Source organism: Apodemus sylvaticus, chromosome 4 (genome assembly GCF_947179515.1).
Source record: "Apodemus sylvaticus chromosome 4, mApoSyl1.1, whole genome shotgun sequence".
Taxonomy (NCBI): domain Eukaryota; kingdom Metazoa; phylum Chordata; class Mammalia; order Rodentia; family Muridae; genus Apodemus; species Apodemus sylvaticus.
Window position 1 is genome coordinate 5,731,135 of NC_067475.1, and position 23,091 is coordinate 5,754,225.

The following is a 23,091-nucleotide window of genomic DNA, read 5'->3' on the forward strand; positions in this document are numbered from 1 at the left end:
ATATAAAATTATTGTGTGGTTGACTACACACAACTGTGTAGTTTTGTATCCCCAAGCCTCTAGTGATTTCCCCCACACAAAACATCTTTAAAATACACAGTAAATATTACATTTACAGAGCATCTGTGGAGTGGTGACAGTCATGTCATGTTGATGATTACATCTATTGTGATTGTTCCTGCCTGCTCGTGCTAGTTTGGGCGAAACAAGGAGAGAAAGTCCCTGTGGACCTGAAGAGTAGAAGGGCCCTTGTTCTTTTACTGACTGCTAGAAGACCTTCTGTTCCTCCCCTCCAAGGACTCCATCTTGCTTTGATATATGACTGACTGCCTTCGCTAGGTTTGGATCAACTGGAAACTTCCTGTAAGACCACCACATAATTTTTCTTTTTAAAAAATAATGCAAGAAAATATGTTGGCAGCTGACAACAAAATAGCATCTGAATGAGGCTCATAAAAGATCTTCCACTTATTTTAGTTCTGTGGAAATGACTATTCCTTAATTCATCTATTTAACAAAAAATAATAACAACACATAATAATAACACAACTTATCAAGGGTTTATAATTCTAGGATACTCATGTAACATCAAATATGTAAGTCACTGAGTCCCCTATAAAGATTTAATTATAGTGTTGAGTGGAGTGATGTAAGTTTTTAAATAAATTATGTGGGTCCTAGATGTGGCTGTATTGGTAGTGTGAGTGCTTGTCGAGCGTGAGTGCTTGTCGTGCACAACACCGAGATTTGAGTCCCAGCAGCAGGATCCCCAGCTAGGTGTGTTGGTGCAAGGCTGCAACCCCAACACTAGAGAGGTAGAGGCAGTAGGATCAGGAGTTCAGGTCATCCTCATTTACATAAGGAGTTGGAAGCCAGCCTGAAATGCTTATGATGCTGTCTCAAAAACAGAAAGAAAAAAAAGCCTTGACACATTTGTAGTTTTGCATAGTATTTTGATACAATGGTAGGGGTAAGGGAGTAGAGAAAGGACTGTGACTTGTGGTTATAGGTAGGGTGTCTGGGAAGGCTCACCCTGAAGATATCTGGTATTTGCAGAGCACCTACTATGTGTTATTCTATAACACATCACTGTTATAGTGATGTTCACCAAACACACTCTATGTGTCAGGCTTTCTTCTGAGCTCTTTGCACTTATATCATCTAGTATATCCTCACAGAGACAAGTGATCTTACTGTCCTTGGGGTGTGGAGGAGAAAAGCGAGGTCTAGGAATGTACCCCATAGGCTGTGGAGATGCTGGACTGAAAACTCAGTTCAGTCTGAATTGACACCATAATCCTAACCTACTGTTTGACCCACACACAGAAATTATGCTGAGAGGGGAGGCTGGAGAAATGACCAGAAGCTCGGTCCAACTGAAGTCATTTTGTAAGCATGTAAGCTCCGTGCCAGGGCGGAAGGACCAAGTATGCAGAGGTAGTTGCTGCTCTGAAGGGGTAGGCTTTCCGGTGTGCAAAGTATTATGGCTTCACTATGAAAATTGCCATCAAGATGTGCAAAAGCCACTAAGCACTTCTTACCAAATCTAGTCATGTTCCCACCGACCCAGAAGGCCAGAGCAGTGGTGTGATCAGCAGGACGTGTCAAGGCCTGGGTTCCCCAGTATTCAAAGAGATGTCACAGAGCATCAATCGGGAGAGGGTTGTCAACCCTACATCTCCACAGAGAGCATCAGGAGGACAAGATGCCTGGAAAGTCCATGCTGCTCTGCTCTCCAGGATCTGCAGCACAGAATGCACCGAGGGAAGAGGCAAGTTCTGCTAATGTGCGGTAAGGCAACAGGTCCCAGTGGTTTGGTGTACCTTCACTTAAAACAAAAACAAAAACACACACTGCTTGTAATTTTAACCTCCCTTAGGGTGATTCAAATGATTTGCGAAGATCAATGTACCTCCTGTTCAAAGAGTTTAGGGAGTTTCAAACCCTTCTCATTCAGACTGGCCTGTCATAAAGAAAAAAGGTACATGGAATTTCTTGCAGAGATCAGAATTTACACGAAAGAACCCAGGGAAATAAACCCAGCAAAGACATACTTTTAACTTCCCTCCACACAGAAGCAGGAGACATGGACGCGACTCCACGCATGCTTAGCTACTTGGTGGTTTTACATTTCATTGATAAAATTGGCTTTATGACTTTTATTTATGTATATGTGCAACCGCCCGTATAATACATTCTTTAGCCAGGTCTAAAGAAATGGCTGACAGGCTTGGACTCATATGGCCCTGAGATCAAATTCAAGCTCTCTCCCTCATATGCTCTAACTTCTGGGAAAATTAGTTAGGCTCTCTAAACATCAGCTTTCTCTGTGTAGGGCTGTGGTGGCTTGTGCTCACTGCGAGCTTGACTGATCATGAAGGAGATGCTGGGTGACCAAAGAAACCTAGGGAAATGCATTTCAAGGGGGACAAATGGAAACACAGAGGTCCTCAGACAGAAAGCCAGGGGAGTCCATAATGCCATGGTGGACAAACAGACAAACGGAGAGTGGTGCAGAGAAGAAGTAGGCACAGACCCAACTAAGGAGATCTTGTCTTCATGTAGAACTGTTGAGTGGTAGAGCAATCACCAGGGATTTTCACCAACAACCTTGCATTATCTACTTTTAAAAAAAAAAAAAATCTCCATTGTTGTTACTTTTCTCTCACTTCCCTTTGCTTCCCTTCCCTTCCCTTCTTCACTCTTCCATCCTCTCCCCTCCCCTTCCCTTCCCTTCCCTTCCCTTTGCTTCCTTTCCATTCTTGAGCCTTTTGATCCAGAAGCCATTAGATGGGACTGGGTCAGGTCAGCTTCCTCATTATCAGAGAAGGAAGAGACCACGATAGTGAGAGAGGTGACTGCCACTGCCTGGCACAGTAAGACAGAGTTCCCTTGGGGCACTGAGACTTCTCAGCCAAGGTTCTGGAGCCCAGGTGTGCTGAGGAAGGCACTCTGTGGGAGAGGACACTGACATGGAAATCAGTGTCCAGCTCTGGGCAGGGCATCTGCAAGAGGGGCAGGGGGAGCAGAGGCCACACACAGGGGATCAGAGCTCGAGAAGGGGATCAGGATAGGGATGCCGGAAGACAGACAGCAGTGGGTCTCCATGGCCTGAGGAGAGCGGCTGCACAGTCACATGGACCATGTGGGGATGTTTGAGCATGAGTGTGGGAAAGAGGATGTGTAAGGCAGAGCTGGCCTGCAGGCTCTGTGAAAAGAGCCTTGCAGTGCCTGCCGCGGGACATGGCTCCATGTTGGGATCTGAGGAGAGTGGGGAGGAAATCACTCAGTGCAGGAGGTAGGCCTAAAAACAAGGAAAGCATCTCCATAAGTGTGGGGTACAAGAGCCCAAGGGAGGAAATGCAGGTGTGTGCAGAGGAAGGAAAGGGTGTGTGCACTTGGCAACATCAACCAGATGACCAAACACACAGATACTGTTAGCAGCCAGGTTCTGTCTGAGAATGAAAGGATAAATGTGGGAAAGAAGAGAATGGGAATGGTGGGATGTTAGATGCAAGTGGAAGTGGAGATGTCCACTATGATGGTGAGACATACATTGCAAACATTTTCAAATGCATTTTCCTTCACACTGTCCGCTAGACCTGCCTACCAAGGAGAGGGCTGGAAAGCCGTTGCTTCGCACTTGTGGAGCGAACACCAAGACCTTGCCTTCTAAATTCAACCACTGGAAAGGAGCAAGGGCTTGGGGGAAAGGACAGGTTTCAGGGCTGAGACTTAGAAATTGTTCTGGGGCCAGAGCAATTAAAAGCAACTGCTAAATGCAATGTATAAATCAAGTCAGATTCTCTTTCGATAGGGACTATTATCAAGATAAGCAGCAAAACGTGGATGGGGGCTGAGAGTACATTCTACAGCCAGTTTGGGAGTCAATACCGAACACTTAACTCTTGGTTGTTGATGAAATATCTGATTGGAAACATACTAGTACATTGTTCAGGAAAGAAAAATATCGCTAAACTGTTGCTGCTTCCTCTCCTAGTCCTTGAGGTTGGGAACACTAAGTATCCACGGGAAACAGAACACCTAGGTCTTTCCATGCACACCTATCTTGTCCTACCCTCAGGTGACTGTGCTCCTCCACCCAGAACTCCCCCTCTCTCCCCTTTCCACTTTGATAGGAAGGGCACACTTCAGGGTGCCTCCCCTTCTCCTGGCACTTCACTGTATGCACCTGCATTTCCCTTCCCCAGCTGTTAGGGTCCACATGTAACACATTCATGTCTGTGTCTTTAGGATGTAGCCCTGCCCCTGCCATTGTGCATCACTGGGTATTAACCATGAGGGTGTGTGGCTAGGGGTATACTGGCTTCTAGGGCCAATAATATGAAGCAGAAATAGCAAGTGGTTTAGCTGCCACTTGGTTAAGCATAAATTAATGCTATGCAAATAAAGCATGACTTACTTTCTCCCAGCCTGTTTCTTCACATGTAAAGGGGCTTGCTAAGTCATGTTAATGCTGTCTGTAAAGCTTCTGGCAGGGATATGCAGCTAGAATTCAACAACATTGTTTTCCCCTTTCTACTTAAGACTCCAACGTACCACAGACAGAGAGGAGTGGGGCATCCTGGATCATACTCCTGACTCCTCTATAATATTGATGTATGAATCTGGAGGAGTCTGGAGCACTCACTTCATGTCTCAAGATCCCAGTTTCCTTCTTGGAAAATAAATCCTGGGAAAATGGGGCAGGAGGAGTTGGTTTTCGATTTCTTTGCTGCCGAGATCTCTGAGGTATAAAATATAATTTTTCCTTCTCTTTTTTAAAGTAACAGTGAGTGCTGGAGGTGAGCCTGGGAAGTGGTTGCCTTCAAGGATATTATCCTTTCAAGAATATTCCTCACATTAGCAGTCAGGGCCTGCCCTGCTTTTGCTGTGGTACGCAGCTCTAACCCAGTCATACCTGCTAAAATTTTGAGATAAACTGAGAGATTTGGGGGGCATCACTTTTGAGCACATCAGTGATTCACTAGCTGTCAAGGATTTAATACATACTTTAAGCACTTTCCTTATTCATAAATCTTTAGCTAATTACTTTTTCCTTTTAAAATGGGGAGGGGGCTGAGTGGGACCTTGGACTTTTGCCTACTGGCTCAAGAAGAGCCCTGACCTGGTTGGTTGCCAAGCCTTCCTTGGCTTTCATAGGCTGGGGATATCTGCCACTGAAAGAAAATTGATGGGTCTGATTTTCCTGCAAGAGAGATTTTGCACTGATCATTGGCTCCATAAAGATTTTAGCTATTGCCCATTCTATATAATGGCAGCAATAAATTTGTTTTAATTTAATGCATTCTTAAACGCAGAAATTGCATGTTGACAAATACAAAATAATGCTGTGCAAACAGCCAGGATAAAGTCTTGGATAATAAACAATGTGAACTTAATAGATAAATTAACCAATAGAAGTATAATTAGACTGTTTCGAAGTGAGGCCAAGGTGTTTGCAATTCTGATGGAAACGCTGTCTTCCCCTTTGTGTGAGAGAGAATAGGAGCTGCAGGAAAGTCAGAGCAAGGCATTTATCCCTCATGGTAGATCCACTTTAAATAGAACAATTTGTTTCCAGCTAAATGCCAAAAGGTTCAGGCAGCCCGCTCAGCCTTTTCCATGGTAAGCACTGATTTCACAGCATAAACACCTTTATTAGCATTTCAGCTCTGGGTTCTCTGTCTTTTCTTTGATTCAGTTCCTTAGATTGGTGTCAACGAACTAAAATTCTGATAGAATTCATCTATGTGAACTTTATTTTGAGTGAAAGAAATGGCTCCCTACATGGATATATTCCCCTTGGAGAAGCACACAAGGGTCCCTCTGACCAGGATCTTTATACTAATAGCCTTACATAGGAGCATGGTTTTGACAGATGGCAAAAAGATCCAATAAACCACAAAAAAACATTTGCAAATCTGTGAGTCCCTGGATGGCACTGTCTTATTTGACATCCAAATTTCTAATTCTTCCAGGCTGCAGGTAGCCCAAAGACATTGTTAGCTCATAAAAGCTAATTGGACCAATTGCAATAGAAGAATTTTTGCCCAGAGTGTTTAATCACACCAGTCACCTAATGATTTTTCTTGTTGTTCAATGTTGCTAGGGTTGTTTATAGGAAGATGAACCCATGTATGCAGCTTAGAACATGGCCCTTAGGTGAGGGTGGTAGGGTTGAGGGTGGAAATCATAATGCAGAATTTTAAAAGATCAGTGTGTATCTGTGTGTGTTTGTTTAGGTGTATATGTGTGCATTTATGTGAGTGTATGTTGTGTGTGCACGTTTGTATGTGTGTCTATGTGTGCATGTGTGTATGTATGTGAGTGTGTGTTTAGGTGTGTATGTGTATATTTATGTGAGTTTATATGGTGTGTGCATGTGTGTATGTGTGTCTATGTATATGTGCACGTGTGTGTATGTGTGTGAGTATGTAGGTATGTATGTGTGTATTTATGTGAGTTTATATGGTGTGTGCATATGTGTATGTATGTATATGTGTTTTGTATATAAATGAATGTGTATATGTGTGTGTGTGTGTGTGTATACCTCATTTTTAACATCTCTGCAAGGAGACAGTCACCCAAGTGTGGCCATAGGAAAGGAACAATGTTTAGAAAATCAAGCAGGCATGAAGTAGAAGATGATTCTACTAATTCTGTGAAGACAAAGGATGTTTATACTGAGGAACTTGGTGTTCATTTTTATGTACCATATCTCAGTGAGTTCCCAGGTGATTAAACAGTGTGATGTATGATGCCATTAAACAGATTGCAGGTTCCTGGGAAAGTCAGGTGTGAAGATCTAAAGGCCTTTTGTCCGAGCCCTCCTTCAGCCTCTTGCCAACCCTGGATGTTGGTGCACTGCATCTGAACATTATGAGTTGGACTCCCATCTCCACAGAATGGAGGTAAAGTCTGTACTTGCCCCGATGCCATGGGGGCTTTTAGCAAGATGTTTCATGCTAAGCAACGAAAAGTGCATGCAGTCTACAGAACTCAGTAAGCATAGGCAATTGCTGTCACCATTATGGCACTGTGGTTGAACTTAGGTGTTCTGTGGTTTTTATTCCATTAACATTAAAGTTATAGATAACAGTATACATTAACCATAACTCACCAAACCACAGTCCCAACGCTGCAGGTGTCACCCAAGAAAGAAGGTAGTGAAGAAAGAAGGGTTTATTTTGGGGGCCTATTTGGAATGCCACGCAGCAGCAGTTTAGGGCTCTAGGAAATATATGAGAATTCAAGAGATCCTGGAGCCAAACCTGTGATTCATTCTCCAACACAAAAAGCATTTGGCAGGCTGCGGTTTGGAAACAACAACTCTGTCTGATTTGGAGGCTTTAAATGGGACCATTTGGACTCGCTGTGACACTGGCTCATCCTCCAACTCTGGAGAGATGTCAGGAGAGATTCCCAGTCTGTTCAGACAATATTTTCCTTACTTCTTCTTGGAATTGCTTAAGAAACACCTTTCTGGATGAAAAACTATCACAATGTTGGTTTTAAGAGATTTCCCCCCCTCACCTCTCATGCACTGCAACATGAATATACACAAGATGACCTACACAACCCTCAGTGAAGCCTCTATGCCTTCCCCGGAGTCAGCCTTACACAACCAGGCTATCAGCCCGTGATGGCTTTCTGTGAACTGCCTTCCCCCATACTCTGCTCAGTTTCATCTTGTTGGCATTGTGACTCTTCCTCAGAAATGGAGCACTAAAGGAGGTGCCCCTCTCCATCAAATAGGACTATTTATAAACTACCAAGTGGACTATCTATAAAAAGCTACAAATACCACACTCCATGTATAGCCAGGTACAGTATGGTGTGTGCGTGTGTGTGTGTGTGTGTGCGCGCGCGCGCGCGCGCGCGCACTCGGTGAGTGTATAAGTGTGTGAATGTGTATGTGAGTATGTGATAGAATGTGAGTGTGTATATAAGTGTGTATGTATGTAGTATGTGTGAATGTGTGTGAATGTATATGACAGAGAGATTGTGTGTGAGTGTGTGAATATGTATGTGTATGAGTATGTGTGATAGAATGTGAGTGTGTGAATATAAGTGTGTACATATATAGTGTGTGGGGGGAAAGATTATTTGTATATGTAAATGTATATGTGTGTGATAGAATGTGAGTGTGTTTATAAGTGTGTATGTATGTAGTATGTGTGAGTATGTATGAGAGAGAAAGATTGTATGTGATTGTGTATGTGTGTGAGTGTGTATGGGAGAGATTGTGTGTGTGTGTGTGTGTGTGTGTGTGTGTGTGTAAATAAGATACTCATCCCTTGGTGAGAGTCAGAGCAGAGCCCTCAGATCTTCTGCCTAAATGGAAGTTGGCGTCTCTCAACTTTGTGATGTGCTAGGTTATTGTCAGTCCACACCATCCATGAATCCCTTCTGGAAACACAAGGGACAGAGTAACCAGAGACATTGCCTTCTGAGACGTCCAGAGACACCTCTGCACCTGGCTCCAACTGCTGCTAAGTCTTGGCTTTCACAGTTGCTGGGGTAGGGTGATTATGACCCTTTGGGAACTGCTCAACTTGTTTTCAGACTTTTGACTTAATTATTCACAATGCCTAAGGCTCAGCCTAATCCTATGGGAAGAGTCACCCAGAGGGGCTGATGCAGACCCTGTTGCTTCTGGATGTCCAGCCACATGCCCTTTGACATGAGCCTCCCTTTCCATTGGCCAAGCAGGAATGAGAACCTGCCTAGTGTCTGCTGAAAGTTGATGTGTGTTCTGTCCTGTAGCCTCCCCTACTCAATCCTAACCACAAGGCAGAGCTGTGTAAATTCCAACTCTTACTCAACTGTGGTGGCCTCTAGTAATGTAAGTAGTTTCAGAAGAGTGCAGAATCTCTGCCCTGTCTCTCTAGGACATTGCTTAAGACAGTGTCTGTTAATCCAGGAGCCAGGGCCTTAGGTTCTGTGGAACCCTCATGTGAAGCAGCATAAGCCTTGTTGGGAAGTCCTCTATTTTTAAGTACTTGTCTGTGACTTGTAGCTCTGTGGCCTTATAGATATCTTGATTTATTTTTCAATTGATAGCTTTTACATGGCATACTTGTCCTTCATATCACTGACTGCGTTTATTTAAGCCAACAGCACTAGCTGTGTCTATGCAAGCTGCAGAATCCATGTGGACTATTTAGTTCAAAGTGAAAAACTATTCAGTACTATGAAACATTGCATAATTTCATACAAAAAGAACTTTAAAACCATCTTGTTGTCTTCTTATAAAAGAAAAATTTACCTTACACTCACTATATGTGTGTGTACATATATATACACACACACATATATATGATTTCCTTGTCACATATACACCCATACCCATATCCATACCCATACATATACCCACACCCATACATACCCATACTCATATCCATACATATACATATACCCACACATATACCCATACACATATCCATACCCATACCTATACCATACACATACATATACACATATATACATGTACCCATACCCATATATACCCATACCTATACCCTTACCCTTACCCATACCCTTACCTATACCCATACCCATACGCACCCATACATACCCATGCCCATACACACACACACACACACATAGGTGTATATATATATATATATATATATATATATATACACATATACTCATACCCATACATACATATCCATACCCATACTCATACATAACCATATATATAAACATATACCTATATACATACATATACCCATATCTATACCCATATTCACATATATACATACACACACATGCATTTGCATTGTCATCCTTTTAGAATAAAAAGGCTTCCTAGTTTCAATAATGATTAAAACACCCCAAACTGGATGTGGTAAGTAACACCCATCATTCAGACACTTGCAAAGTAGAAACAGAAGGGTCCAGATTTAAAGTTATGCTCAACTATGTTGTGAGTCAGAGCCCAGCCCAGGCTACCTGAGATCCTGCCTCAGAATACAAACAGAATAGAAACAGAAACCAATGAAACTCACAGAAGCCAGTGTGTGCCTTACCTGCCATGGGCTCACAGTCGCAGGCATGGGCTTTGTGGTCGCTGCATCACTGAGCCAGCCATGTTTTTGTAGTCACTAATTCAGCCCAAGTCTTGATACCCAAATTAAACTGAGCACCTGTGAAACCTTGCTGAAGGTCGCGGGTGTGTGGGTGTGAAGAGCTAGCTGTGTTGATCAGAGTCTAGTTTCTTCTTTTGTTTGACCTGAGTATGATTGGCTTCCATCTGTTTGCCATCTAAGAAGAGAGCCCCCAGGCCAGTGTGTGTGGCATCCCCCGGGGAAGGTTGAGTTCCCTGGTGTAAACTGCATTCAGCCACTGAACACCCAGGGCATTGTGGAGATGGGCTTTTATTCACAGGAAATCAGATAGCCATTTGGTGATAAAGTATTTATTCCCCATTACCGTCTTGTTGCCTAGACTACTGCACAAAGCATGTTGCCTAAATGGAGCTACTGCCCTAACAAGACTACATACACATACTGAAACAAGAAATTAAATTTTAAAAAGTAAATCAACAGTCTGTAGACAGAATTGTGTGCTGTTTACCAGTTAATGTTGATTGAGGTGATGCTGTCACACTTTGAATCAGTAGAATTTTTCTCTTTAATCATTCCCTCCCTCCAAGAAACCTTCTCTGCAGCTTAAAGAAGTGAGCCTAGAAATACCATTATTTTTAATGCAGTTGCATATGAGCCAATGCTAGCTTCCAGAAAACGGACTTCTCTAAAGGTATAGCTGTGAAGCACCTGGTTTTATTTAACACACTTTTGTTTTGATGGTAAGGTCTGAACAAGCCACTGAGAGTCCAACAATATTGAACAGGATCTTGGTCCCACTCTATGTAGCTGAGTTCAATAGTAAACAAATACAGCAATTTTACATCAGAGCAGACTCACAGTAGCACTGTGATTACAGTGTCTAGTACTGAGGGTGCGGAAGAGGCGGAGGCCATCTCCAGGGGTCTTCACAGAGCACACTGACCTGGAAGGACACCAATCTCAAGCAACCTTTACTGACTGTTTCCTAAACTCTAGCACTGAAGAGCCTTAATTCTCACAGTAAATCTCCGAATTCTCTGCCTCCCACTTTACAGATGCATAGGCATAAGTCAGTTATTGTCATAGAGTAACCAGCAAAGGACACATAATGCTACTTTAGCAGTCCAGCATAGAATGCCCATCCCTAGCCATAACATATAGAATTCCCACCCCAGGCATAACATATAGAATTCCCTCTCCTAGCCATAACATATAGAATGCCCATCCCACACCATACAAATAGAATTCAATCTTTAGTCATAACATATAGAGTTACCTCTCCTAGCCATTGCATATAGAATGCCCATCCCTAACCATACATATAGAATTCCCACCCCTAGCCATAATATATAGAATGTCCATTCCCTGCTATAACGTATAGAATGTCCACTCCTAGCCATAACATGTAGAATGCTCACTCCTAGTCATAACATATAGACTGCTCACTCTCAGCCATAACATACCCTGCTTCCTCTCGGGGACAAATGAGATGCCAATATACACATGCAAGCAGGGTGAGCAGTTTAGCTGCAGTCATGAGGAATAGAATTCTTGGGGATGTTTTGAAAATGTAATATCAGTTACTATGGCCAAACTTGTGTTGATGTGGAACCAGGGGCCTGGTGAAGAGCAGTAGCCTATAAGACTCAAAGCCTCAAAGAAAGCAAATACAGATGCAGTGGAATGCTCAGGTTTCGACCTTCGGGACTAAGGGCAAGTGGGAACAGGCTGAGCTAAGGTTGTTGCTACAGATGTACTGAGTGGAGGAAGGCTTGAGTGGTAGGCATCACTTACGAATTCATTCATCTAGTCAATTCTTCAACACTATTGGTCCGGCTTCTATGTGCCAAGGTGACGCTAAGAGTTGAAGGCATAACAGGGAATAAGAAATTAAAGTCCCTAGCTTTATTGTGCATTAAGATATAATTGTGCAGGGCAGTGGTGGCGCAGGCCTTTAATCCCAGCACTTGGGAGGCAAAGGCAGGTGGATTTCTGAGTTTGGGGCCAGCCTGCTCTACAAAGTGAGTTCCAGGATAGCCAGGGCAACACAGAGAAACTTTGTCTTGAAAAACCAAAAAAAAAAAAAAAAAGAGAGAGAGAAAGATATAATTGTCAGTATGTATATTTATGTATGTGTGTGTATGTATATGTATATATATATATGTATGTATATGTATATATATGTATATATACACATATATAGAGGTAGCAACAACTTCCAAAATAAATGAAAGCATCATGAAATGGAATTACCACAGCAGAAGATGGGCTACTTTGGAATAGTCATCAGAGGAAAAGAGGCTGAGAGAGCGGCAAGTGAAATGAAGTCTTTGTGTCAGAGGAGCCTGCCACGAGGGTCTGGGTCCTCTGGGAGGAGTGCTTGAGGGCAAGTTAGCAATGTGGAGGCTCCAAGTTGGAGCCAGAAGGGCTCGATAGAGAGCAGGAGAGCACGCTGGAGAGGAGTGAGGATCTGGGGAAGGCAGCAGAGCATTTGCACTGTGTCCCGAGTGAACCGGGAATCCGCCGGGAGGGCTTACGCAGGCAGACCAGGCAGATGTCTTAACCCACTTTATATTTTGAAATGAACACCATGGAAAATACGGGAAGAATGTATCGCTCGGTGACAGGGGTGAAAGCCGAGAGACCAATTAAGAAAAGAACGGCCTAAGTCCTGAGCAGAGAGATTCCCTTAATAGACTCGAGATGGGTCGAGCTGGCAGTGTTTGGAGCCGAGCTAAAGAAGCCTTGACCGCAGGGCAGACTGGGAAGGATACTCCAGACTCCAGCTGACATCCATGCCAGGGACCAAAGCCAAGGAGGAGGCTGGGGAGCTCCTGCTGTGAAGAGTTCTGCTGTGGACCCAGGAAGGGTGTTTCTGGGCTCCCCAGGGAAGCTCTTCTGAGATTACCTTGCTTAATGTGTGCAAGGGCTGGCAGAGGGGACAAGTAGGGGATGGGGGAGGGCGGAGTGGTCTGTAAATTCCAGTTTGAGATGAGGAACTGGGAAGGAAGCCACCCCTTAGACAAAGCCAAGTAGAAAGTGGGGGAAAGAGGAGGGTCTGGCAACATTGGGGAAACGATACCTGTGGAGCAGGTACGTGCAGGCTGTGGGAAGTAGAGTTCTAGATGAATCACACACCCACCCTCTGGAGCCGCTTTCCTGGGATTCTGTTGCCTAACTGTGAATTATGAAAATGGTGCTGCACTGATTTAGAGTTAATTAAACTACTGGACACAAGTGCCCCACTTAGTACCCCAGTCCTGTGGAGGTACCATTTCATAGTAGGGCTTAGGATGTGTCATGTTTATGTAGACCTACTAAGACATCAATGTTCTTAGCTGTTTTTAAGTCACGATTTCAATATCTGCCACATCTTGGCTTCATACTCTTTTTGTTTATACCCAATCACTAAAACAAGATGCTGAAAATATTGGAGCCATCTCTTATTGTACAAATATAAAACTTGAGACTCAGATAGAGTGCGCCCCCCAGGTTATATGCTGGCAACCATAACTGACGAGGAAGAAAACAAGACTCTAGGTGTAGTTCTAACTCAGTCCAACAGTTCTGAGCTCACCCCAAACAAGATGTTATAAACCTGAATCTCACTGACATCTTGTTGACATTTCTTGGGATCTATGCTCGGTGACAGAATTTTGTTTCCTATGATAGTTCATGAGCCTAGCACCCCATATCCATCTGAGTCTCGTTGTTTTCTAGTGTTGGGACACACACTACTCCAGCCCTGTCTTTGGAAGAAATGAACAGAAGTGGCCGGTATTCAACTGTTGATAAATACGGTAAGTAACAGATATCAAGGAAATCACTGCTGGGGCACGGTTGGTGCTCACTCGTGTTTGTAGGGAGGGAGAAATTGTTGTATTTTATGATAACCAGAAATGATAGGTAATTTTAAAATACTCTACAGTCTCTAGCTCTGATCCTGAAGTCTTTGTAACTCTACAGTTATATTCAAGCTTAAAAAGGCGTGTCAGACTCTGCGTGAACGTGAGTGTACGTGAGTGTCTGTGTGCATGTGTGCATAAGTGAGAGTATGAGTGTGTATACATTGAGTGGAAATAAGTGTGAGCTCAAGGGTACATGCATGTGTACATACGCAGAATTCACAGCATGTATATGAGCTTATGTCTGCGTGGGAGCACACATGGTTTTGAGAGACTGCGAGTAAGTGAGTGTGAATTCTTGTGTAATGAAGTCCTATGAAGATACACGGTCTTTATGTAAATAATCTCTGTCTCTCCTGGCATTATAACTCCTTTACCTTCATTTCCCTGGACCCACTCGCTGCCCCTGAGCCCCCCTCACTGTGTACGAGGAGAAAAACACAAAGGAAGGTTCCACAGTCACATCCCCTGAGAGGGTTCTTCACATGAGCTGAGCACAGTAGGGTATAAAGCAACCCATCCATCCACCCACCCCTTCAAACAGCTGGCAAGGAGGCACAGGAGAGCAGCCTGGGCCTGCCTCACAGGAATGCTCCACAGCAAATTAACACAGCTCTTTGGAATAATTAAAATTTGATGCTGGTCTCCGGAAGCCAAGGGAATTACAGAAGCCTTTAATATCAGCTGCATTAGGGCGTTTGGATAAATCGAGAATTCCTGTAGATAAATATGACATATTTAATATTTCCTACTAGAAATATCATATCATCTAACCTTAAATACCATCATCTAGGGATATGGCCATGATATCCTTTATTAGCCTTTAAGTCGGAGGCTCTGTATTAGTTTAAACATTAGTCCAATGGCCCACTTTTTCATGGCCACTTTGAATGCAGGGAGGACCGAACACATCAGTTAAACACAGCAGGTGTTTGCTTCTAGAGCTGTGTTTCAGGAAAGATGGGACTGGCTTCTCTGATTTGGGAGGCTCTACACCCTAGAGCCCCTACATCATGGAACCCATGCCCTTTGTCCATAACCGTGGAAACCCTTGAAGAAACAGTATGTGTTTACCCCTGATTAGATGTAATGCACTTAGCACTGGCTGTCTTGAGAAACTTAGAGGAAGGGCTCTGATCTCCTAGTGTGAGTTAGCTTCTGCCACTAGCTCTGCAGAGTAGCTGGTAAGTCCAGGATTCTTCAGCAGAGAAACATGTTCCAGGAGTCACAGCATAGCGTCTTTCAATAGATAACACACAGCACCTCACCATTCAATAAATGGCACTGTTTTCTTTAAGCTTCATAGTGACATGCAGTGAAGCCTGTGTGTGTGGGCCTGGTAGGTAGGAAAGGTTTCCATGACAGATTCAAGGTGAAGCTGCCCTTTACCCCAAAATAATTAAAAAAAAACTTTTAAAGAAATTTTACCAGATTTATTTTGTTTTATGCGTGCCTGGTTTGCGTGCATGTCTATGTGCCTCATGCAAGTTGGTGCCATGAAGATCAGAACGGGGCATCAGATCCCCTAGACCTAGAGTTTCTGATGTTGTAAACTACCACGTGGGTACTGGGAATCGAATCTGGCTCACCTGCAAGTGGAGCCAGCACTGTTACCTGCTAGGCATCTCTCCAGCCCACTGAAGATTTCTTTTCTTTTTTTTTTTAAATAAAACTGTCAAGCTTATTCTTTTTATTAATTATTTCATTTATTTATATCCCAAGTATTGCCCTCACTCCTGCCCCCCCTGACAGAACTCTTTATTTTTTTATTAGACATATTCTTTATTTACATTTCAAATGTTATCCCCTTTCCTGGCTCCACCCTCCCCCGGAAAATCCAATAACCCATCTCCCCTGCCCCTGTTCCCCAACCTTCTCCTGCTTTCCTGTCCTGGTATTCCTCTACACTGCAGCATTGAGCCTTTCCAGGACCAAGGGCCTCTTCTCCCTCTGATGTCCAACAAGGCCACCCTCTGCTGCCTATGCATCTGGAGAAATGGGTAACTCCATGGGTACTCTTTGGTTGATACTTTTGTCCCTGGGAGCTCTGGGAGTACTGTGTGGCTCATATTGTTGTTCCTCCTATGGCACTGCAAACCTCTTCAGCTCCTTGAGTTGAAGTCCTTTCTCTAGCTCCTCCACTGGGGACCCTGGGCTCAGTTCAATGGATGGCTGAGAGTGTCACCCTCTGTATTTGTCATTCACTAGCAGAGCCTCCCAGGTGACAGCTATATGTGGCAGAAGCTGGAAAGAATCCAGATGTCCCTCAACGGAGGAATGGATACAGAAAATGTGGTATACTTACACAATGGAATATTACTCAGCTATTAAAAACAATGAATTCATGAAATTCTTAGGCAAATGGGTGGAACTGGAAAATATCCTGAGTGAGGCAAAAGAACACACATGGTATGTGCTCACTGATAAGTGGATGTTAGCCCAGATGCTTGGAATACCCAAGACACATTTCACATATCAAATGATGCCCAAGAAGGAGGAAGAACAAAGTATGGATATTCTGATCCTTCTTAGAAGGGAGAACAAAATACCCACAGAAGGAGATACAAAGTGTGGAGCAGAGTCTGAGGGAAAGACCATCCAGAGACTACCCCACCTAGGGATCCATCCCATATACAGTTACAAAACCCAGACACTATTATGGATGCCCACAAGTGCTTGCTGAAGATTTCTTCTTAAAGAACCAGAGAACCAGTCAATATTTCAGAATGGATGAGAGACGGGTGCATAAACCCCTGTCCTGAACTGAGGACTACTGGCAGTTGGTGAGTCCTGGTAGGTTGGCCATGCTTACAGACTTGCCCCCAAATGAAGAAGAGGAATACTATAGTAATAACATAAATGTCAGAACATCTCAGTACCAGGCCCAAGAGAAAGCTCTAGGATGTTTGGATAGAGTGAGAGTTCTGATAGAAAAGATACATATCAATGATTGCATTCCATGTGTGTTCTTTTGTGATTGCATTACCTCGCTAAGGATGATATTTTTCTGTCCCATCCATTTGCCTAAAAAATTCATGAATTCATTGTTTTTAATTGCTGAGTAGTACTCCATTGTGTATATATACCACATTTTCTGTATCCACTCCTCCATTGAGGGATATCTGGGTTCTTTCCAGCTTCTGGCTATTATAAATAAGGCTGCTATGAACATAGTGGAGCATGTGTCCTTATTGTATGCTGGGGAATCCTCTGGGTATATGCCCAGGAGAGATATAGCAGGGTCCTCCGGAAGTGTCATGCCCAGTTTTCTTAGGAACCGCCAGACTGATTTCCATTGTGGTTGTATCATCTTACAGTCCCACCAGCAGTGGAGGAGTGTTCCTCTTTCTCCACATCCTCGCCAACACCTGCTGTCTCCTGAGTTTTTGACCTTAGCCATTCTGACTGGTAAGGTGAAATCTCGGGGTTGTTTTGATTTGCATTTCCCTAATGACTAATGATGTTGAGCACTTCTTAAGGTGCCTCTCAGCCATTTGAATTTCTTCAGGTGAAAATCCTTTGTTTAGGTTTGTACCCCATTTTTAATAGGGTCATTTGGTTTCCTGGGGTCTAACTTCTTGAGTTCTTTGTATATATTGGATATTAGCCCTCTATCTGATGTAGGGTTGGTGAAGATCTTTTCCCAATTTGTTGGTTGCCTTTTTGTCCTTTTGACAGTGTCCTTTGCCTTACAGAAACTTTGTAATTTTATGAGATCCCATTTGTCAATTCTAGATCTTAGAGCATAAGCTATTGGTGTTCTGTGAATACTGAAGATACAATTAGCATATCAAATGATTCCCATGAAGAAGGAAGAAGAGGGCCCTAATCCTGGAAAGACTTGATCCAGCATTGGAGGGGAGTACCAGGACAGAGAAAAGGGAGAGGGAAAGATAGGAGAATGGATGGAGAGAAGAGGACTTATGGGACATATGGTGGGGGGGACTGGGAAAGGGGAAAGCTTATAGAATGTAAACAAAGAATATAGAAAATAAATTTTAAAAAAGGAAAAAAAGAAAAGATACATATATTTTTTCCTTCCTCCTAGAAACAGTATTATCCTTTCCTTTCTTTACTATTTTGATTGATTTGCCCATTTTCTTGTTTTAGGCAGTATTTCTTTACGTACTGCACGTTAGCCTCATACACACTTCCATTTCCCAGACTGGTAACTATTCCCAGACTGGCTTTACGTTCATTTCCTACAACTGCAACCTCGTGAACTTTCTTCTCTTAGTTTTTTGTTTATGTGACTTTTAATTTATTCTTTGAGAATTTCAAGGGTGTTTACAATGTCCTGGGATCATATTTATTCCCCCACTATTCCCCCACTCTCCCCTGTGCAGTTCCTTGCTTCCCCTGTACACACTGCAGACTTCAGATCTTTTCTTAGTAACCCTATGAATTACGTTATTGTAGACTATATGTGAAGGGGTACGGGGCCATCCACTGGACGAGCACGGCCAACCCACCAGGACTCACCAACTGCAAAAGTCCTCATCTCAGAGTAGGAACTTATGTATCCAACTGCCATCCATTCCAAAATATTGACTGGCTTGATTTCACGGAGGTCTTGTGTGTGCTACCACAGCTACTGTGAGTTCATGTTGGCTAATTTTATGTTAACTTGATGTAAGCTAGAGTCATTGGAGAGGAGAGAGCCTCAATTGACAAAATAGTCCCATAAGATCAGGCTTAAGGCAAGCCTGTACGCATTTTCTTAATTAATGATTGATGGGGAAAGGCCCAGCCCATTGTCAGTGTTGCCATCCCTGGGCTCATGGTTCTGGGTGCTGTAAGAACACAGACCGAGGAAGCGACAATGAACAAGTCAGTAAGCAACCGGTCTCCAGATCTTCTGCCTCAGCTCCCGCCTCTGTGCTCCTGCTCTGTGTTAGTGTCTGTTCTCACGTCCTTTGATGAGTAACAGTGATTTGGAAGTGTAAGCCACATATTTCTTCCTTAACTTGATTTTGGTCATGCTGTTTTATCACAGCAATAGGAACCCTAACTAAGCAAATCACCATGGACCTGCGATGTCCTGAGGACATTACTCTTTAGGATTCTTTTGCTTGCACTATTTAACCCCCTCCCATGCTGCTCCCTATCCAGAACCCATAGGTTGATCTGTTTAATAGGTAGAAGTAGAGTATGGAGATAAAAATGAGCATACAGGTCTTCACTCTTGTCTCCAGACTGTTTGCCTTAAGTGGTAAAACACAGAGATGTGTTCAGTCTCTTCCTGGACTCTGCAGTCAAATTCAGCTTACAAAGCATCCAAGCCTTGTGTGTCTGCCTTGAACCTAGCAACAGGATATCAGTGTGAGACACCCACCTTGGTGACCTGCTGACTTGGTCACTCATCCCTGAAGTACAGTCTACCCACTGGGGGAGCCATCCCAGCTGCCAGGTTCCCACTGGAGTCAGTGTGGTGAGAAGTGCTAACACAGGCAAAAACAGTGAAGCCAAGTATACATGGCTAGCTTAGTAAAGCCCTGTCCATGCCCAGAGCAACACTGAAGTTCACCTGGCAAAAGAAACATTCTGACACTACAGTAATGATTCTGCTTTAGTGACCACAAGTTAAGTGTAGTGATGTGAGTCAGCTTGCTCACATATAGTACACACTGTGATGCGCACATGCAGGCACACAGGCATGCACACACTTGCAGGTACATGCTTGCATGCACACATGTACACATATGCCCATACACACACATGTGCATGTGTGCAAAAGTACACATATGCAGACATGTGCACACATGCACGTCAGTGGTATTTCCTTGCAGAGGAGTCTGTTATGGTATGCTGTCTGAGGGAGTTTGACAGATTTTTTTTTTCTTTTGAAAGTGAATATACCCAAATTCCCGCACATGGCTACATGGCTTAAAGGTAAAGTTAAAATCTGTGTTGGCTCTGATAACTGAGCTTTCAATGGGGACTAAACAGGCAGCAACTATCTGTAAACCACCCATTTTTAAAACTGTGGGTGTTTCTGTGCCAGAGTGGAGAGAGAGTGGCTCCCTGCACTCACTTCCTGCCTTACTCTAGAGATTCCCAGTCTTAGAGATGCCCAGGCTGTTGGATCAAGTACCCCTGATATTCAGACCTAAGCACTTGACAGGCACTTCAAAATTAAGCAGCTCGGAAAACAAGCAGGCCACCTTCTCCAGGCTGCTATCCTTTTCCGTAAGCACCATCTCCAACTTTCCTCTCAGCCCATCCTTTGCTTCATCCCCTGGTGTTGCCTGCCACATGTCTCAGGCGCATGGCAGCCTTGTAATAGGCACTAGCTATTCTCCCGTTTACTAGCACTAAGAAAGATTTAAGCTGACGAATGCTCCAGACAGCAACCATTGAAGCCATTACTTATAATGAATCTGCCTGGCATGAAACTCATTCTTAGCCATCACGGCATCTTCCTTCCAGAAATGTGTCCTGCTTTCCTGTAAATCCAGCATACTAACTACCAACCAGCATACCAAAGTGGACATCGGTCATGGACATCCTTCTGGTATCAACTCGGTGCTTCCATTTTAAATCCTAGCATCACCGAGAGCTCTGATCCAGTCTTCTTTCCCTTGGATCTGGAAAGACAGTCTGGCAGTCTATGTGCAGCACTGGATTCCACTGGTTACAAAAGCGGGGAGATGTGCTGGAAGGTCAATAAGTAACAACTGAACTTCTTTTCTGATGCAGGCTATGTGTCTGATCCCATGAGCCCGATGCACCTTCACTCCCGCCGGAACAGTGGCAGCTTTGAGGACAGCAACTGACAGGTCTGACATACACCTAAGGGGAGTTTTCCCATCAGACTGACAGCAGTGATTTTATCCGCAGTGGGCTCCCTTCCAATTATAACACTCTGCCCTCTGAGGTCTCTTCAAACCTCCTTGCTTATTCTGCATTCACTTAATTCCCTTCTACGGGGTTGGCTTTCAGTTGCGCCAAGCATGAAGTGACAAAGAGCAGATATAGACTGTGCAAAAGGAATTGTTCTTAGCTTGATATTCAAAGTCCTTAATTGCCTGGGGGGGTGGGGTGCAAGTCTGTGTAGATGGCTGGGTTGATCCTTATGTATTCCTAGACTGAACTGTGCGGGCTTGTGTCTGAGCTTCTCCAGTTGGGTTTCTTAAAACAACACTCACTGGCTTATCTCCTGTTACCTCTGATGTTCATTCTGTGATTAAAGACTCTTGCTTGGGTGGTCTAGAACATGGGTTCAGATGCATGTGCATTTTATTCCAACAGGGAGTCCACTGAATGGGCCTCTTCTCAGACAGACTGGTTAAAGGGTAGGGGCATGAAGCAAGTGGTTAGCTAGCCTGTTTCCTTTGTCTTGACTGGGCTTTCTTTACCTGAGCAGCCCCTTTGTGTTAGTAACAAGATGTCATTGATGGCATCTGTTATGAAATCAACACACTAATGCCAGAGGAGAATTTCATACAGGCATGAAGTATCAGCTATCTTCAGGAAATGAGAGGCCTGGGGCTGGGGAGATGGCTCAGCAGGTGAAGGCAATTTCGTCACACCTAAAAGCTTAAGTTGATCCTCAGGAGCCACACATCAGAAGAGAGAAGCAACCAACTCCTGCAAGGTGTTCTGTGACCACCTTACCCTAGCTCTGGCACGTGTATACATGTGCACACACTCTATAAACACATAAAGTGAATCTTTAAAAGTAAAAGAAATTACAGATCTGTCCTCCATGCTGGTGGTTCAAGCCATAATGACAGGAATGGTCCCACCACCTAAAGGTACTTGTCCACTAAGAGAGAGACTTGGACACATGACACTGGGAATGTTGAAACTCCAGCAGTAATTACTGCTTTTGATCACAGCAAGAGAAATGGAATTGGTCAAGAAAAAAAATGGCACATTCTATATCAGAGTGTTTCAAGCTTCATACTGTTCCCAGACAGTACAGTTCTCTGTTGGGCACTGTCCTCGGCACTGTTGTATGCTTACAGTTGCTGTTAGTCCAGAACACCTCCTATGATAGTTAATTCCTTGTGTAAATTTGACTGAATCGTAATATGTCCAGATGCCTAGTTAAATAATAACTCTGGGTGTGTCTGTGAATGTGACCCAAAAAGAACAACATCTGAGACACCCTACAAGGTGGCCTGCCCAGGTGTGAGCCAGCAGCATGCAGTATACCAGGTCCTGCATTGTACAGACAGTGAAGATGGGAACCTTCATTCCTCTGGTGCAGGGTCTTCATTACTCTGGCTTAGGGTCTTAGCTGCACACTGGAATCTGCATTCTGGGCTCTCAAGCTCTCAAACCTTTGATCTGCACAACCAACAATTCGTTACCAGCAAGACAACAGATCTTGGGCCCTTTCAACTTCTGCTATTATATGGACTGATTCATTATAAGACATATATACATACATTTCCTATACACACACACACATTTATATATGTGTTTATATATGTATGAAATAAACAAACATATATATACCTTGGATACTGAAGAATGACCATCATTTATCATTTATGAATCACTTAGTATCAATATCCAAGTATCTATCATCTATCACCCTCTTATCATGTATAATCTATCAATCACCCATCATCTAAATATCTATTCATCTATACAGCTATCATCTGCCTGTCCATCTGCTAACTCTGTCATCTACCTAACCTCTGTACCCCCCCATCGGTTGTCCTTCTCTAGAGAACCACCAGCTGGTACACCTATTTCCAATCACAACATTTGAAACTGTCCCCAGGCACCAAACACTTGAATCTGCCAGCACAGAAGCAGAGGCTGGTAAAAGAGATAGATAGGGTTATGAGTTCAAGGCTAGTTTGGACAATATAGCAAGACTCTATTTGAAATAAAATGTCTCTGTATATTTCTCAATGTGCTCTGGAGGGCATAGCATTCTATTGTAAAGTCTGAGAGAACAAGTTGGAGGTTGAAGCTTTCCAGTGAGGAGCAGCCCTCAGGAATATTTCTTCCCCCTGAGCTAATGTGGGCTCAGATAAAGCTTCTCACATAGGCATGCAGATTGGCCCATGGATGTCTCAGCAGGCTATACTTTCCTACTGCTGTTTGAAATTATATTACTAGAGAGCAATTTCCACCAAGAAAACAGCAGT

General features: G+C 43.6%; 1 protein-coding gene across 1 annotated transcript in view; it reads left to right on the top strand.

Moving 5' to 3' along the window:
* Window positions 1-20,757, top strand: part of Tnni3k (TNNI3 interacting kinase) — a 287,127-nt gene extending 266,370 nt beyond the window's left edge. Inside the window, exons 24-25 of the mRNA XM_052178863.1 lie at window positions 13,797-13,876; window positions 20,681-20,757. Of these exons, the coding sequence (XP_052034823.1) occupies window positions 13,797-13,876; window positions 20,681-20,757 (157 nt within the window). The remainder of the gene's footprint in view (window positions 1-13,796; window positions 13,877-20,680) is intronic.
* Window positions 20,758-23,091: the final 2,334 nt, after the last annotated feature.